The sequence below is a fragment of the Engraulis encrasicolus genome, chromosome 14 (assembly GCF_034702125.1).
Source record: "Engraulis encrasicolus isolate BLACKSEA-1 chromosome 14, IST_EnEncr_1.0, whole genome shotgun sequence".
In the NCBI taxonomy this organism is placed as follows: Eukaryota; Metazoa; Chordata; class Actinopteri; order Clupeiformes; family Engraulidae; genus Engraulis; species Engraulis encrasicolus.
In genome coordinates, this window is record NC_085870.1 from 23,591,717 (window position 1) to 23,607,942 (window position 16,226).

General features: G+C 42.0%; 1 protein-coding gene across 1 annotated transcript in view; it reads right to left on the minus strand.

The window, feature by feature from the left end:
- LOC134462304 (E3 ubiquitin-protein ligase RNF123) overlaps positions 1-16,226 on the minus strand; it is a 76,279-nt gene that overhangs the window by 17,013 nt on the left and 43,040 nt on the right. The window contains exons 32-36 of the mRNA XM_063215245.1: positions 15,405-15,544; positions 5,336-5,392; positions 4,951-5,082; positions 4,755-4,830; positions 4,345-4,429 (exon numbers count right to left, since the gene is read on the minus strand). Of these exons, the coding sequence (XP_063071315.1) occupies positions 4,345-4,429; positions 4,755-4,830; positions 4,951-5,082; positions 5,336-5,392; positions 15,405-15,544 (490 nt within the window). The remainder of the gene's footprint in view (positions 1-4,344; positions 4,430-4,754; positions 4,831-4,950; positions 5,083-5,335; positions 5,393-15,404; positions 15,545-16,226) is intronic.

Below are 16,226 nucleotides of genomic sequence, written 5' to 3' on the forward strand. Positions count from 1 at the left end.
TGTAAAACGAGGAGGGAAATTGAGATGAACAATGTGACACTAATAGATATTCCATAGATTACACTCTGCTTTCCTGAGAATCATGAAACAAAATGCATTCATATGATTGATTATGCTATGCTTTACCATCATTTATCCCATATTTGGTCCTACTCTGTGCTCCCCCCCGCCCCCCCCTTTTCCTGATATGCAAATAAATCATTCTGCTTGAACATCTGAGATAAATGCCTTCTTGTTGTTGTTATTATTATTATTATTATTATTATTTCTAAACGATGGTTCTCCATGTGATCATTTTACATTAGGCCTGTATGTGTCCAAAAAAATGACGTGCTGCCCAGAGCATGTTCTCTTATCTTAAAAACAAAAGCAATTAATTAATCGGTAGATCATATCATTGTGTGTTCACGGACTGCAGCCAAAACATAAACCTTGTTACTCCTTGCATGAGGGGGACAGACATCATATTGAACACTATGGGTTGATACTGTGATGGCACTTAAGTTCACATGTGAGTCAAGGTAGGTTACCAAATACTTTTGGTAGTATAGGGCAGTGTTTCCCAACCTTTTTTGAGCCAGGGCACACTTTTTCCCTTCAAAAAATCTCGCGGCACACCACCAACCAAAAATGATGAAATAATGAAAACAAATTATAGTAGTCGCCTAACAATATAGTCATTTTTATAAAAGTGTCTTGAATAGCAATCAAATAAACACAAAAATATATTTTTTAATCATCTTTTAAATTTCCTCTTTCAAATAAAAAGTGCACTTAACATGTCCCTTCTTAAGGAAGCTATTAACTTCAAAGTAGGCCTAGGCCTACTATTTACAAATTGTTATTCTGTCCAAAAGCATTCTATTTGCAGGAATACAGAAAATAATGCTTATTCTGACAGTAGCAATGGTATTTAGGAAATATTTCACTGTTACAATATGAATAGGCATGTTTAATATCAATCTCTGTTATGCCTTGCATCGCTTGAACGCTTTCTCTGATTGCGTCTCCATCCACAAAACGCACATTGGCCAGGAGTTGCGCATGTCCACTAATATCAGCCTCGTCAAGTTGCAACGCAAATTTCTTACGGATACGGATCTTTTCCAAAACCACACTTTCGATGTCAGCAGACATGTCATCAATGTCTGGAAATTGTGTTATTTGAGAGTGGGACTTCGGCTATTTCTTTAACCGCTTCAGGTCCACGCATCTCATTTATAATGGCTTTGCAGGCAGGTAATATTAGCGTCTCTGCCACTTTGTGACTTTTCTGATTTAGCTACAAGTTCAGACGTGGTAGCTAGCTTTAAGGTTCTCTCGTTTACCTTTTTCCCTCATAAATGTTGCTTGGTTCTCTGTTTGCTTACGCAGGCCAACAAAATAGTCTGCACTCTTGTTTTGTGAAGGGTGTTTCGTTTACATACCAAGCACAATGGAATCGGTGCCGTTGCATCCCACGTACAAGTAGCCTACCGGTTGACCTAAATCCAAATGAAATGTAACTGTCTTTGTATTGACTCGAGCTCACGGCACGGCATTTGCCTTTTTTGACAGCTACTACAATGCTATTCGCTACCTGCTGCCACCTAGTGATAAGGAATTATTACATGATTAGGACGCCAGTCAACAGCAGACACTACATAATGACATATAGGCATTATTTGCTGATAAGAATGAATTATTTATTTATTTTTTTAAACAAGAATTTTCCACGGCACACTATACGATCTCTCACGGCACACTAGTGTGCCGCGGCACAGTGGTTGGGAAACACTGGTATAGAGTACGGTATGTGATATGCATAGGCAACATTGCCCACCCTTTGGCAAGAAACTATAACAGTGATCCAACTGATCACATTCTACTGTCCTTGAGAAAAGCTAATAGGCAGATGCTGTTACTATTCTAAATCCATAAATTGCCCGCCACAAAACAGCCAGGCCCGAATGAAGGCTTTAATGGTTTGTATGTGTATTACTATATGTCTATATGTTAAGTGAAAGTGAAAGCGTGAAAGCCCATTGGGAAACTCCAACTCCCATTGTCATTGTGACACAGCACTCCACAGCACACCACAGCACACAAGTGAACACTGCACACTGCACACAACGAAATTGCATTTATGCCTCACCCGTGCAAGGGGGCAGCCCTCAGTGGCGCCCCATGGGGAGCAGTGCGGTGGGACGGTACCATGCTCAGGGTACCTCAGTCATGGAGGAGGATGGGGGAGAGCACTGGTTGATTACTCCCCCCACCAACCTGGCGGGTTGGGAATCGAACCGGCAACCTCTGGGATGCAAGTCTGACGCCCTAACCGCTCACCCATGACTGCCCTTAATATCATTATATGTTCATTCTTTAATTTATGGGTTCACTCTCGGCATGTTTTGCTCAACCATGGCTCTATTTGAATCTTGACCTTCATATATTGTATGCATAATGTTGATGTCTCTCTGTTTAGTAAGGATGACATCTGCTGGATGTTTCTTATACTGACTGCTGTAATGTCCTCTTTATTTCTGATCGGTGGATTTCAATCTTAAGAACTTTTCCTGCCCTGTGTTATGTCTTACAAGCTAAAAACACAGTAAGTAATGTGTCACTGCACTAGTTACTACACTAATCATTGAAGCAGATGGTAATACCAAACCAGAATGCAGTTAATTACATGTTTGTGGTGGCAAGACATATGAATGTTGCTTGTGTGTGTGTGTGCGTGTGTGTGTGTGTGTGTGTGTGTGTGTGTGTGTGTGTGTGTGTGTGTGTGTGTATATAAACTTCCATCCTGAAAAACTATTAAATGGAAGTGTCACTACCACTTTTCCTACAACACAAATGTCTGGCCAGAACGGAAACTTAAAAACTTTCGTCTTCAATTTGCCAGAGAGCGTGGTTACTGCATTCTTGTTTGGTACGGCAGTATATTACAGCCTTGTTGTGAAGTAGGCAGCACACAGAGGTCATACACACAATGCTCGGAAAGGAATTGTAAGACTGCAGCCACTGGAGTCGTCCAGATAAGAGATAATACAGAGTTTGACTGTGTTGAGCTGGGTGATGGGACAAACAACGATGAAAGGAAAGATTGTGAAAAAAAACCCTGAGCTTTCATCACAGGAAATTGCTTTTCTTGGGAGTACTGCATGTTGCAAGTGAATCCAAATGCATATCTCCAAATGGGACTGTGAAAAGATTCACTGCATTTATACATGTTATTATGAATTTATAACCTCATCTTAACCTTTTACTATTCCTATATTATGTTCTCATTCTATTCTTATAGTCTGGCTGGGAAAGTCCTAGTGACATGTTCTTGTGTGTAAGCTTTTCTGTAATGGGCCACGGGACCCTCAATATTGGAGACATGTGCATCTAATTTGTGTGGTCACAAGGCTGCTGAACAACGAAATATGAAATTGCATACGTTGGACAACAAGACAATGGACTGCGTCTGGCCATGAGGGACCCCACGTGCACAGAAGAAGCTCACACCATGGACTGTGGGGTTGGGGGATGTTTAAATAGGATTGTTTTCTGTACTTACTTCAGGACTTATTGAGTGGAAGACTTCATGTCTCCACGCAATAACTACTCCGGCCGTTAAACAATAAAATCTGCTCGCAGATTTTAAATGCTACCTCTGTTTCCTGTGTGTTCTTTCAGGTCAATTTGATAAGGTAATACAGTGAAATTGTTAAAGTGAAAATGTGAAATTATTCACAGGGACCCAATTAGTGCTGTCTGTAATTGGAGAACAGGGTCTTTCGTAATTTTACGTAATGCTTTCGATCATGATCAACAATCAAAACCGGATCAACAACCAATAGGACTAATGAACATTATATAGTCCTATAGTGGCACTGAAATCCTCATACTGTAAATCAGAGGGAGAACAAGTTTAAGATTCACACAAGAACATGATTTCCACATGAAATTTCTTCATTTTGGGTTTGCTCCTCCATAAGTATGACTGACTTGAGGCGACAGTAGAATGTGTGCACTACATACTTTTTCCCCTACACGCATGGGCACCTTTGGCCAAATAAGCCAACAGGCCCTTCCCCTGTCTTACCCCAAAAGAGGACGCTTACTAGCCAGGCCGTGCTCTCCTAGTGATGAAACACCTTCAGCGTTGCTACTAGTCAGGTCAAGAGCAATGCAAGTACTTTCTGAAGTCCTGAAAAAATGGGAATTCCTCCCACTTTGTAGGTACGCAAACAACCATAAGCAAACCAAGGGAGGCGGGTCAAGCATGCCGTTTGGGAAATGTTAATTGTTATGCTCTTGGTCAGACCAAGTCTCGAAGAGATTTGAACGTCGATGATAATCAGGCTAACTTACCCCTGTCTTTCCCCCTCTACAAGAATGCGCACCAGGATGCCCGTCACTGCTACCAGTATAGGATAGTGGTCCACACTCTCCAGTCCTGCAGGAACAGACAGATCGAAAGACACACAGGCAGACAGACAACTTATTGTATGAGGTTGTTTATTTGGGCAAATGTCCAACTCTTAAATAGAGTTTAAGTAGTAAAGTTAGTAGTAGTAAAGCTAGTAGTAGTTAAGTTAAATGAGTAAAACATGTCATATGATACAGTATTTCTGGAAATTAAAAAATATATACACCACAACAACTACAGTATTATTATGTACATAGCATACTGCATGCATAAAGAAAGTGAAATACAGTATGTTCACAACACCAGTAATGGGAACAATGCAGAAGAGCACGGCATTGGGACCAGAACTCACCTGGAAGACGCAGATTCACCACGCGGTCAAAGAGATTCCTCTCGGCAGTGACACGGTTTAGCACCTGGTTTAGGAGCTGAAGAATGGACAGGGAAATACTGACTTAATTCAGACGTTTGACAACTAAGTACAGATAACACCTTTCATCTTGAGCTTTTATGTGGTAACACTGTAATAGCAATGTCTCCAGGGTCACCTGAGCTAAACGTCGCAGCAGCAGCTCAGCTGAGGGGCGGGACCAGTCCAGAAATATTTCGGGGACCAAAGTGACCGTCATCTCCAGCACACGAAGTAGGCTGACGGACAGATCAAAGCAGGTGGCGCAAACCTGGCAATAGAGTGTCAAACAAATATTTATTGACTCGGTATTATATCGGGAAAGCCTAGCTCAGGTGTTACATAAAGAACTGAAGAAATGCATTGATAAGAGAAATGATTGAGGTTTTAAGGGAGAGACAACGTGACCAAAGTATTGTTGGAACTCAGCAATATAAGAAAGGAAAAAAGAAGATATACTGAGGGGCAATGGAGCAGTATGTTAAGAACAGTAAAATGAAGAAAAAAAAGTAGGTTCCACAAACCTTTAGCTGCCGGGTGTCCACAAAATTTCTCTCTGGCCTCTCTGCAGCCTGCTGAATCTAATTAAGGAAATAGACAGTATCATTATTTCACACAGCATAAATGAGGATCTAGTGCAGTGGTTCTCAACCTTTTATGGACAAATGCCCCCTTGTCCTCATCACAAGCCTCCCAACCCCCCGTTGAGAAACATTAATCTAGTGGCTGAATAAGAACACCATAAGACCTAGTGTAGATAACCATCAATTAGGGCTGGGACTCGATCAAAATTTTTAATCAAATTAATCTGTAGGCTTTGAAATTAATGAATAGAATTAATCGCATTTTAATCTTATTTAAATATCTGACTTGAGAACAGTGAAAAATATTTTTTTTTCACATGGATTTTGAATAATTACAATAAATAAGCTTAATCTAAAATATTCATTTTTAAAAGAAGAGAGAACTTTTCTCAATTTAAGCAGGCTGTTCACCATCAGGCGTAATACTGCCCTCCACTGGTCTAATCCAGAACTATGTAGCTATATTATACTGCGATTATTTTTTTTAATCACGTTAATTAATTAATCTAATCGCGTAATTAATTAAACGAAATTAATATCACACACACTCACGTTTTTTTTTTCCCAGCAAGTCCACAACTGTGAGATTATGGGCTAGTTTTACTCTTTTCTTTAAAACATTGCCTGGCCAAAAAAATAAATATACTAAAAATACTGAATGACCAGGGCCTCGTTTCCCGATAACGATGGTTCTTAGCCTTACGTGTGTCGTTAACCAGTGATCCTAAGAATGTTCTTAGATTTCCTACGATCATTCGTAGCGTCGCTGTTAAGGATCGCTGTCCACATATGTGGTGCTGAAGTGTCCTCGGAGTGAACTGCTCCGTCATGCTGCTAAACCATTTACAAAATGTAAGGCGTGTGTCAGTATCAAAAGTTGTTTTCTATAAGGGTGGGACTACATTTATAGCAGTTTGCAACTATCGACAGGAGTTATTGTTGGCAAATGAAATAAAATGCACACACACAATGAAACCATGCAAAACCACGAGCTACGCCGTTAAACCAGGCAAAGCGCGTGCAGTTGGCTACCGTGCTTAATATTGTAACGAGTCTGGGGATACCTATGTTCTGTATGTCATGTTCTATTGATTCTGTTCTATGGTTTTGTGTGTGCGAGGCAGTGTTGGGGTTCCAATAAGGGGAGCGGGAAGTTCTGTGTTTACTGCGAGACCGAACCAGCTGTGCTACAGTTGGGTTATGCTGTGTAGGCCTACTTGTTCCGTTATTTTATGTGGCGTGGCTGTGGCCAACAACAGTCTCCATTAAACGTGACTCTACACTCGCCTCCAAAAGAGTTGTCGCCTATTCATCTGTTTGGAATAACAGCTAATAACCTGACTTTCAATTAATCACTTGGCTTCAAAAGTCACTCATATGAAAGCTACAACCCTCCCGAATGAAAATGTATGTACAAAAATAAATTTCATGCACCAACGAAAGATTGACCCTTTATTGAACACAGACAGGCAGATTTTGACAAGACAAAAGTTTTGTCGCCTATTGAACATAATGTGAAAATGAGCAGATAAGTCACTTCAAAACACTTCAAATACGCAGACTGGGTGTCATACTTAATCACTGAATCACTCTCACCTCTCCAGAAAATCAACTTTAGCCTTAGGTGTATGTTTAGGGTCATTGTAATCATGGAAAGCAACACAATGAAAATCAATGGAGTTCAATGAGAGATGGTGACATATTCGCTATTCGTAGAGCAATACATGTTTAACTTCATGATTTAATCAATGTTAAAAGCCCTCAAACACCTGCAGCATGCATGCAGCTCCTCATAAGAGCTGTATCTGTACCATGTTTCACTTTATGCACCATTTCTCTTTTTTCATATTCTTCATCTCCAACACCATATAGTTTTGATGCTATCAGTTCTAAAATGGTTGATCTTGGGATCTTGACTTCAGAGTATGAGTCCCATTAGCCTTCATTTTTGTCAGAATTAGGCTTGACATACTCTTGGTTGGCTTTTTTGAGACAGGACAGTGGGAGAGACTTCTTTGGTGTTAAAGGTGAAGAATTTGGAATAAATACATGGTGCCTAAAGTCAAACATGGGAGGGATACAGCTCTTATGTGGAGCTGCATGCATGCTGCTGGTGTGTGAGGGCTTTTATCATTGATTACATCATGAAGTTAAAAATGTATTGCTCTACGAATAGCGAATATGTCACCACCTCTCATTGAACTCCATTGATTTTCATTGTGTTGCTTTCCAGGATTACAATGACCCTAAACATACACCTAAGGCCAAAGTTGATTTTCTGGCGAGGTGTGAGTGAATCAGTGATTAAGTATGACACCCGATCTGCGTATTTGAAGTGGTTTGAAATGACTTATCTGCTCATTTTCACATTATGTTCGATAGGCGACACAACTTTTGTCTTGTCAAAATCTGCCCTGTCTGTGTTCATTAAAGGGTCAATCTTTCGTTGGTGCATGAAATTTATTTTTGTTCATTCATTTTCATTCGAGAGGGTTGTAGCGTTCATATGAGTGACTTCTGAAGCCAAGTGATTAATTGAAAGTCAGTTTATTAGCTGTTATTCCAAACAGATTGGTAGGCGACAACTCTTTTGGAGGCCAGTGTACTGTCAACACTGTGTTCTCTCTGGCTACCCAAATCGCTACAATATTTAAGAAGACAAGCCTAGTAGTTCCAAATTGGAATGCGCATTTGGGGAGCGGCGCGCAAAGTACCGCGCCCTCAAGGCTTTAACTGTGAGGAACATTTTGAACGGCAGTCTGCTGTTATTTATTAAAACAAAACATCTTCACGAATCCCCATCGCTGCCTTTTTAATGTCATAGTTTACCCTTAGCCTACAACTATCGTGTCTTTTCTGCGTCGCCTTCCCTTTCTTAGGGTACTTGAAAATGAAAGAGGGCGCAACGACTCGCTGACCGTTTTTAGATGCGTCCCAGCATCTCTATAAGAGGCTCTGTCCGTCCGTCCGTCCGTCTGAAACGCATTCCTTCAATTGTGTCTGAAACGCATTCCTTCAATTGTTCCTTCCTGTGGCCACAAGGCGGCAGACTTGCCATTTTGGACCGGAGCGAATGCGTGCAAGCCAGAACGTATGCTATGTGTTCCTGTGGCCACAAGGCGGCAGAGTTGCCATTTTGAACCGGAGCGAATGCGTGCAAGCCAGAACGTATGCTATGTTACCAAACAGGCAAGACTAACTGACGAAGCATTGAGAGACAACTGAGGGGGGCATTCCATTTTCACCATTGTTTTGCGTTTGGACAATGGGAGAGAACTTTATTTTGGTTCGTCAGAAACTAGCGGAAATTAACTATTTAGAGGTAGGCAGGCAGTTTTTGACACAGATGTTTGTGCTCGGATAGAGGGGCGTTTGCATTGCACAACGCTCCACGACATGGAACCGTAATTAGTTGACAGGCGACCCGCAGCGCATAGCCTACAGCCAGAAATGGTATAAGAAGGAGATAAGTCAGGCCCGTTGTTTTCCGGTATCCCATTGACGTCAGGTGAACGCCCCTTTAGGAGACCATCTGAGTTTGAGAGTGAATTACGCCTCTAGAGTGCATTTGTGGGATTGAATCCTTGGATGACAGTTCAGATTTCGGATGTCAAAATGCAAATTGACGTGTGTCCTCCTCGACACTTCCACCCTGAAATGCTCTATGGAAATAAAACAAAGGGGTGAAATAGGTTTGTGTTGTGTGTCTTATTCATTGCACATCATCCAAAGACGGAACACAGGTGTGTTTCAAAGAAATAGGGCCTAGGCTACTATTTAATTATGCCATCGCATATTTTTGGGTAGCAGCAACTGTGTAGATGAGGTAATGACTGAGTAATATTACATAACATTGGTTGATCTTTCTATCGTAATTTGGCGATAACGTCCAGCATGTTCACAATGTAGGCTAGCTTCAGCGCAATTCACCGGCAAAAGGCTCCCAATTCCGCCCACTTTTCAGGCCACGTCGGTATTTCCGTTACTGTTTATTATTCGTTTATACTGTTGTGCTGATTTCGCGCACACTTGCAGTCCTGGCTTTACCGCTGCAAGAACTGTGATTAGTTTGGTCACTACTGTGGAAACGGTTGAATAGGCCTAATTTTAGTCCTAAAGTTAAATAGGGAAGCGGCCAGGGCGAGTTTGAAGCCAGAATGTCGTCGTGAAATTAAAGTTCCATCTCTTTCCAGCTGCCGTTACGACACCCTTCATTACAATGCTGTCTATGGCCGTTTGACTCGGTTTTAAATGTCATCACCGTTTCAAATTGTAGACCTAGGTTATAGCCTTCACATCTCTTTAGTAGGCTATTTTTCATACACATATGGTGTCCCATGTAAAGTGGATGTTACAGACTTCTCGCGAATATTTCCTCACTGCCTAGTGCCAAAAAAGGGGAAAAGTAATGTGGCTTCACTGACAACTGCAACAGTTAGCCTACTGCAAGCAACTGATATCGACCTGGAGTTGCATAAACAAACCAAAATACGAAAAGTGCATTAAACACCGCGCACTGTGTAGGCCTACTGTTCTTCCCCCCTCTTCAAACCACGCGTTTCGCCCAGTGCGTCTTCAGGTTCCCGACGACGCACTGGGATAAGAGCTAATCTGAAGACGCACTGTGCGAAACGCGTTGCTCGCTCAGGGGGAAAAAATACAAAAGAAGTATCCAGTGTGCGATGTTTAATGAAGTTTTCATATTGATCAAGTTTTTCTGCCTTGCACCTGGAAGGGTTGTGCACAAGGACTTCCATGCACAAATGAATAAATACTAGGCATATATATATATATATGACAGGATATTACAATAAATGTGCAATGAAAACAACGTCAATGTCAACTGGGATTACTAGGGTAGACAGTGCTTAACTTCCGACAGTTACCATGAGCGACGCGTCCCATCCCATCCGTATCCGCCACGCCTCTTCACAGACTACGAATCCCACCTCAGCCCTTTGGATGGCGTTAGTGCGCAACCCTTGTCAGCTGCCACCAAACGCAACAGTAAGGGAAGAAGAAGGGGGGACAACGCCCCCTTAGGAGACCCAACTTGAGCACATCCATTTACATTGTGTGGGCGGAGTTCAGGGTATCTCATTCTTATACCATTCTCTGCTACAGCTCTTCCTCTAAACGTGGACCTGTAACATTTGGTTAGCTTTTCTCCTTTCATAACATTCACATTTTCCTTTGTGCTTGGATAGACTGGCGTTTGCATGTATAACGCTCCACGACATGGAACTGTAATTAGTTGACAGGCGACCCGCAGCGCAGCTCTTCCTCTAAACGTGGACCTGTAACATTTGGTTAACTTTTTCTTTCTTTCATAACATTCACATTTTCCTCCGCTTTTCCCCAGTCCACAAACTCGGGCTCAGACGTCTGTATGTAGCCTACGAGCCCCCCTTTTAATATTCCCAGCAAGTTTAGGCTACTTAGTTCTGCCTTTTCACTCGAACAACAAGTAGACAGCTGGGCCATTTGACATACGGCGTGTTACTCGTAGCCTACATAGGGAGGTTTTTTCGTTGGCAGGCTCGTACCCCACAGGTGCTTTTCGTTGCGCTCAGAGAGAGTACAGGAGAGAACGCGTCTTTCGTAATTGCTTTGCAGTCGTGTGCATTTGATAAACTCTGGCACGGAAGTTCACTGCTTTGTGCCTTGACGGTGAAGCTGGTATTGAAAAAAAGTCCATAATTCACCTAAAGGGTGAACCCATAAGTGCATGATTCACCCAAACGGTTTTATTTATTTATTATTTGTCGATGTTTAGATTCTTTCCCACATGCACATAATGCTGAAATGGCGTGATACTAAAGGTTGTTAGGCCTAATAAATGTCTGGTAATTTGTAATGTAGCCTACTTCATCTAGGCTATGTGCAATTTCAAATCATAGCCTATGGTTCTTTTCCAAATCCAAGAATGATGATAAGCTTATTATACCCTAAACTGCAAAAAATAAAGCCATGTCTCGCCATTTTGCTGCCTTGCTGCCTGCCACAATATTTGGAGTGTCCATGATGACCAATAAACAAAAAGTACATCCTCGGGGGGCGTTGACAGGCTAGGAGGAGGCCAGGGGGGCGTTTGGGGGGAAAAATGGCATAGTTGGAACTGGCATAGAGGGACGCATCTGTTGTCCGCCTGTCGGCCTTGTTCTTTTTTTTAATGTTTCGGTAGTGACCTTCCGACATCACCACTCTTGTCTCTGGTCGCCGAAGACCCCTATTTATTTTGCGTGTGGATGCCTTGTTCTTGTTCACGAAGCACCCACACAAATTATGATTGATCACAGTTTAATAATGCCCTGATTTATCAAACACAGCTGAACTATTTTACTGCCTGTAAAATATTTTCCAAACACATTGCTTTTATTTTATACACTTACACAATTAATGTTCTTATTCTTATTTTCGTTACAGTGTCAACTGTGGTGCCATGTTATTTACACTCCCGTCTTAAAACATCAACTTGAAGCGCAAGTTTCCTCTTTCCCTGTGGGTGTCTCCACTGTGCCATGCCACTCGCGTCTTAAAACAGCAATCTTATGCGCAAGTTTCTTCTTTCCCCTTCATATCCTGTGGGTGTCTCCACTGTGCCATGCCGTTACGATCAATCTTAGCGCGTTAAGACTACTCAAGATCACTCGTGGATTTCTCTTAGAGTTACGTGTCAACCTGCGATGGTTCTTTGCTAAGTTGGCTTTGGGAAACGCTCCGTGAGCTCTACGATGGTGTTACGTGTGAACTTAAGTAGCACGTAGCGTTAAGTAGTACTTAAGGCCCTTTCGGAAACGAGGCCCAGGTCATTCTGTCAATGCTTTTTCTTCCCTGATGGCTTGGAGGACATATTCCAAAATCGTCCATCTTCAAAGCATGATATTGATGAAAAATAAGTGCAACAACAACGGATGGAAACACACTTATTGAAGCACTGGCACAGTGAATGGCATGCCGAAATCAAGGCTTAAGACTACTGAAACAACCAAATATTAAGGTGTGACCTTTTTTAGTGGTGACTTGGTGAGTTTTATTTTTGGCCAGGCAGTGTATGTGTTCTTTCATGCTCTGGTCCGTTGCGACATTTTGGGCAAGTTTCATTCTATGGACCCTTTTTTCTCAAAGCTGTAGCACATTTTTGACATTTTCATTTGTGAAAATGGGCATGGACAGCTGATCTTATGAGATTCCAAAAAATATAATTAAAAAATATGTATTTCAATTTTGTTCTCTACAAAGGAGTCTTGTTCTAAGATATGGGCAATTCAAATAAGCTTATTTTACATCTCCCCTTGAGTTGAATAATAGGCTTTTACAGTTCTCCTGTACTTACAACCATTTTCTAGTTATGGCAGTGCACATTTTACCTCCAAGCTAATAGTTATCATTGAGTCCTATGAGACCAGTTAGCCGCGAGCTGGTCTCATAGGACTCAACGTTAAAGGATAGTTCCGGCGTAAAATGAAAGTTTCACCATCGCTTTCCCATGCCACATAATGTATCTAATGATGAGCCATTCCGGGCAATGCCGCGCCGTTATGGAGTTAGCTAATTTTAAGCTTTTTGGCGAAAAACGCAGCCAATGCATCACGGCGGGGCCAATTATAGGCCTATTATTTTCTGATGTTTCCCCGCTATAAACAACTTCAAAAACGCTACACACTTTATCACAAAGGTCTCGTCAATCGAACCGAGGCACAGAGAAGATCATCGGACCACACAGTCTTTCACTGGCCAGTGTTTTCAGAGGTGTCTCACTGTTGCAACTCTCTGACCCGGATGCAGGCTACTCAATCAGGTGGCTAGGTAGGCTAAACATGGTCCGCGGTTCTTACACCGGCTGCGACCGTAAAATGAAAAGCTGGAACCCCGACAGTTTTCACCGACTGCCACTGTCTAAACCAGCCATATTACGGGAATGGCTAATAGCATTAGAAGTGGACGAAACTGACATAAAAACCCTGAGGGATCGCTACTACCGTGTGTGGAGGGAGCATTTCGAGGATGATGACTACAAGAAGAGTAAGGGAGATGGAACACCTAAACGAAACCGTCTAAAGAGGAATGCTGTGCCAAAAAGGCGCATGGCTATGGAGGTATGTTTGAAGAGAGAGAAACATGTGTAAATGTGTCTGGCTCATGAATCTTGACTGTCTGTGAATCTGTGAATCTGTGAAACTGGTTGCAACACCGCGCGTCTTTGCCAGCAAGCACTCTGTTTTGGGAAGGCATACAGGTGCAGTAAATGTAGCCCACTACAGGAGATAAATAAACTGTCAAAACAAACTAGCGCGGGATGGCAAGTGAAATTGTGAAATTGTGCGACCTGAGGCATTCGATGTGGTTGATGTCAAGCATGCTAGAGTAGTTTCAGTGAAGTAGACTCTAATTGACGTGGGCGCGCGAGGTCAGATGGACCATTACGCAACAGAGGAGGGCTGGAGGAATTTTATAAAGTCGTACTAGAAGTGCTCTTACAAATGTAAGTACACCACCAGTGGTGTGTTATTACAAAGTTGAATCCATGTTATATGATATCGTGTTGCAATTACTTTGTAAGAGTAGTCTGCCTACCTGTACTCTCCATACAACTCTTCAAATCTGCTGCCTGCACACACGGCAGTCACGATCCCTCCGGGTTTTTATGTCAGTTTCGTCCACTTCTGATGCTATTAGCCATTCCCGTAATATGGCTGGTTTAGACAGTGGCAGTCGGTGAAAACTGTCGGGGTTCCAGCTTTTCATTTTACGGTCGCAGCCGGTGTAAGAACCGCGGACCATGTTTAGCCTACCTAGCCACCTGATTGAGTAGCCTGCATCCGGGTCAGAGAGTTGCAACAGTGAGACACCTCTGAAAACACTGGCCAGTGAAAGACTGTGTGGACCGATGATCTTCTATGTGCCTCGGTTTGATTGACGAGACCTTTGTGATGAAGTGTGTAGCGTTTTTGAGGCTGTTTATAGCGGGGAAACATCAGAAAATAATAGGCCTATAATTGGCCCCGCCGTGATGCATTGGCTGCGTTTTTCGCCAAAAAGCTTAAAATTAGCTAACTCCATAACGGCGCGGCATTGCCCGGAATGGCTCATCATTAGATACATTATGTGGCATGGGAAATCGATGGTGAAACTTTCATTTTACGCCGGAACTATCCTTTAACTGCTAGCATGAAGGTAAAATTTGCACTGCCATACCCAGAGAACGGTTGAAAGTACAGGAGAAAGGTAAAACCCTATTATTTAAAGGAGAACTAACTCCACTTTTCTGAGTGGTCTGCAATGTTTCAGAGTCCCCCTCACCATTTATTTCATGTTTGCGGCAGTCTCTGTTATTTGGCTTATTTGGATTTGATCTCAATCAGCTTTAGAATGGCCGTCTATGGGCACCTGCAACTCTGTTCTTAAAATCACCTTTAACATTTGTTTTCAAGAATATGCAACTCACCAAGTGTTCAGCAGTATTCACTGGTGTTCCTTAACATTTTTTGTAGCGAAATATGGCATCTGTGGTGTTTTATGTAGCAATTTGTAAATTAAGTTTCACTTTCACTTTGACTTTCTTTCACAAAATGGCAAATAAAAAAATGACACAAGCCATATTTCACCTTGAAACTTGTTACCTTGACTGCTAGTGAACACCCCTAACCACTTTGTGAGCTGTAGACATTTGAAAACAAATGTTTACGGTGATTTTAAGAACAGAGTTGCAGGTGCCCATAGACGGCCATTCTAAAGCTGGTTGAGATAAAATCCAAATCAGCCAAATAACAGAGACTGTAGCAAACATGAAATAAACGGTGAGGGGGACTCTAAAACATTGCAGACCACTCAGAAAATGGCCTTAATGTTCAAAAAAGTGGAGCTCCCCTTTAACTCAAGGGGAGGTGTAAAATAAGCTTATTTCCAAAAATGGGACAGTATCACTTTAAGTTAGGCTTAAGTACTACTTGAGAGTTTTTAGGAAACGCAGCCCTGCTTGACAACACTGTGGAGAAAGCAGTCTCACCTCCTGAATCATACCGATGAACTCTGAGAAGGCCCAGTTGAGCTGGTTGAGGACGCTGTTGAGGAAGCTGGCTGCCATGTCCTTGTCGTGCCTGAGGAGCTCCGCCATGTGCTTCTGAAGGAGGAGTGATGGACAGGGCTCTGAAACAATCACAGCAGAGGACACCACTGTGAGAAGATGCGGGTCTTAGCTTTTAAAGTGATACTCTCCCATTTTTTTTTAAATACTTAAGCTCAAATTAAACCTCCCCTTGAGTTAAATTATTGAGTTTTACCTTTCTCCTGTACTTCCTGTCCTTCTCCGAGTACGACAGTGCAAAATTTACCTCCAAGCTAGCATTTAACATTGAGTCCTATGAGGCCAGCTCAATGTCAACTGCTAGCTTTGAAGTAAAACTTGCACTGCCATACTCAGAGAACGCGGTAAAGTACAGGAGAACGGTACAACCCAATCATTTAACTCAAGGAGAGGTGTAAAATAAACATATTTCCAAAAATGGGACAGTATCACTTTAAGTGCAATTAATTTCATGTTTTGATGTGCTTCAGAGGCTGAGATATTTAGGTTTTTAAAGGCATTGAGAGGCATTCATCATTTTAGCTATATACACCCTATTTAAATTTACCCCAATTATGTTGGTAAGATGTAAGTCTGTTAGGCTATGTTACAGGTACAGTATTACCCATGTTAATCAAGCTATGTGACTAAAGTGCTGAATGACTGACAGGTCTATCATAGCAACAGTAGTACTTTCATTCTGAAATCAAATTCTTACAGGGTCCCACATCAGTACAACCGGGTGTAGTTAAAGTGATACTGTCC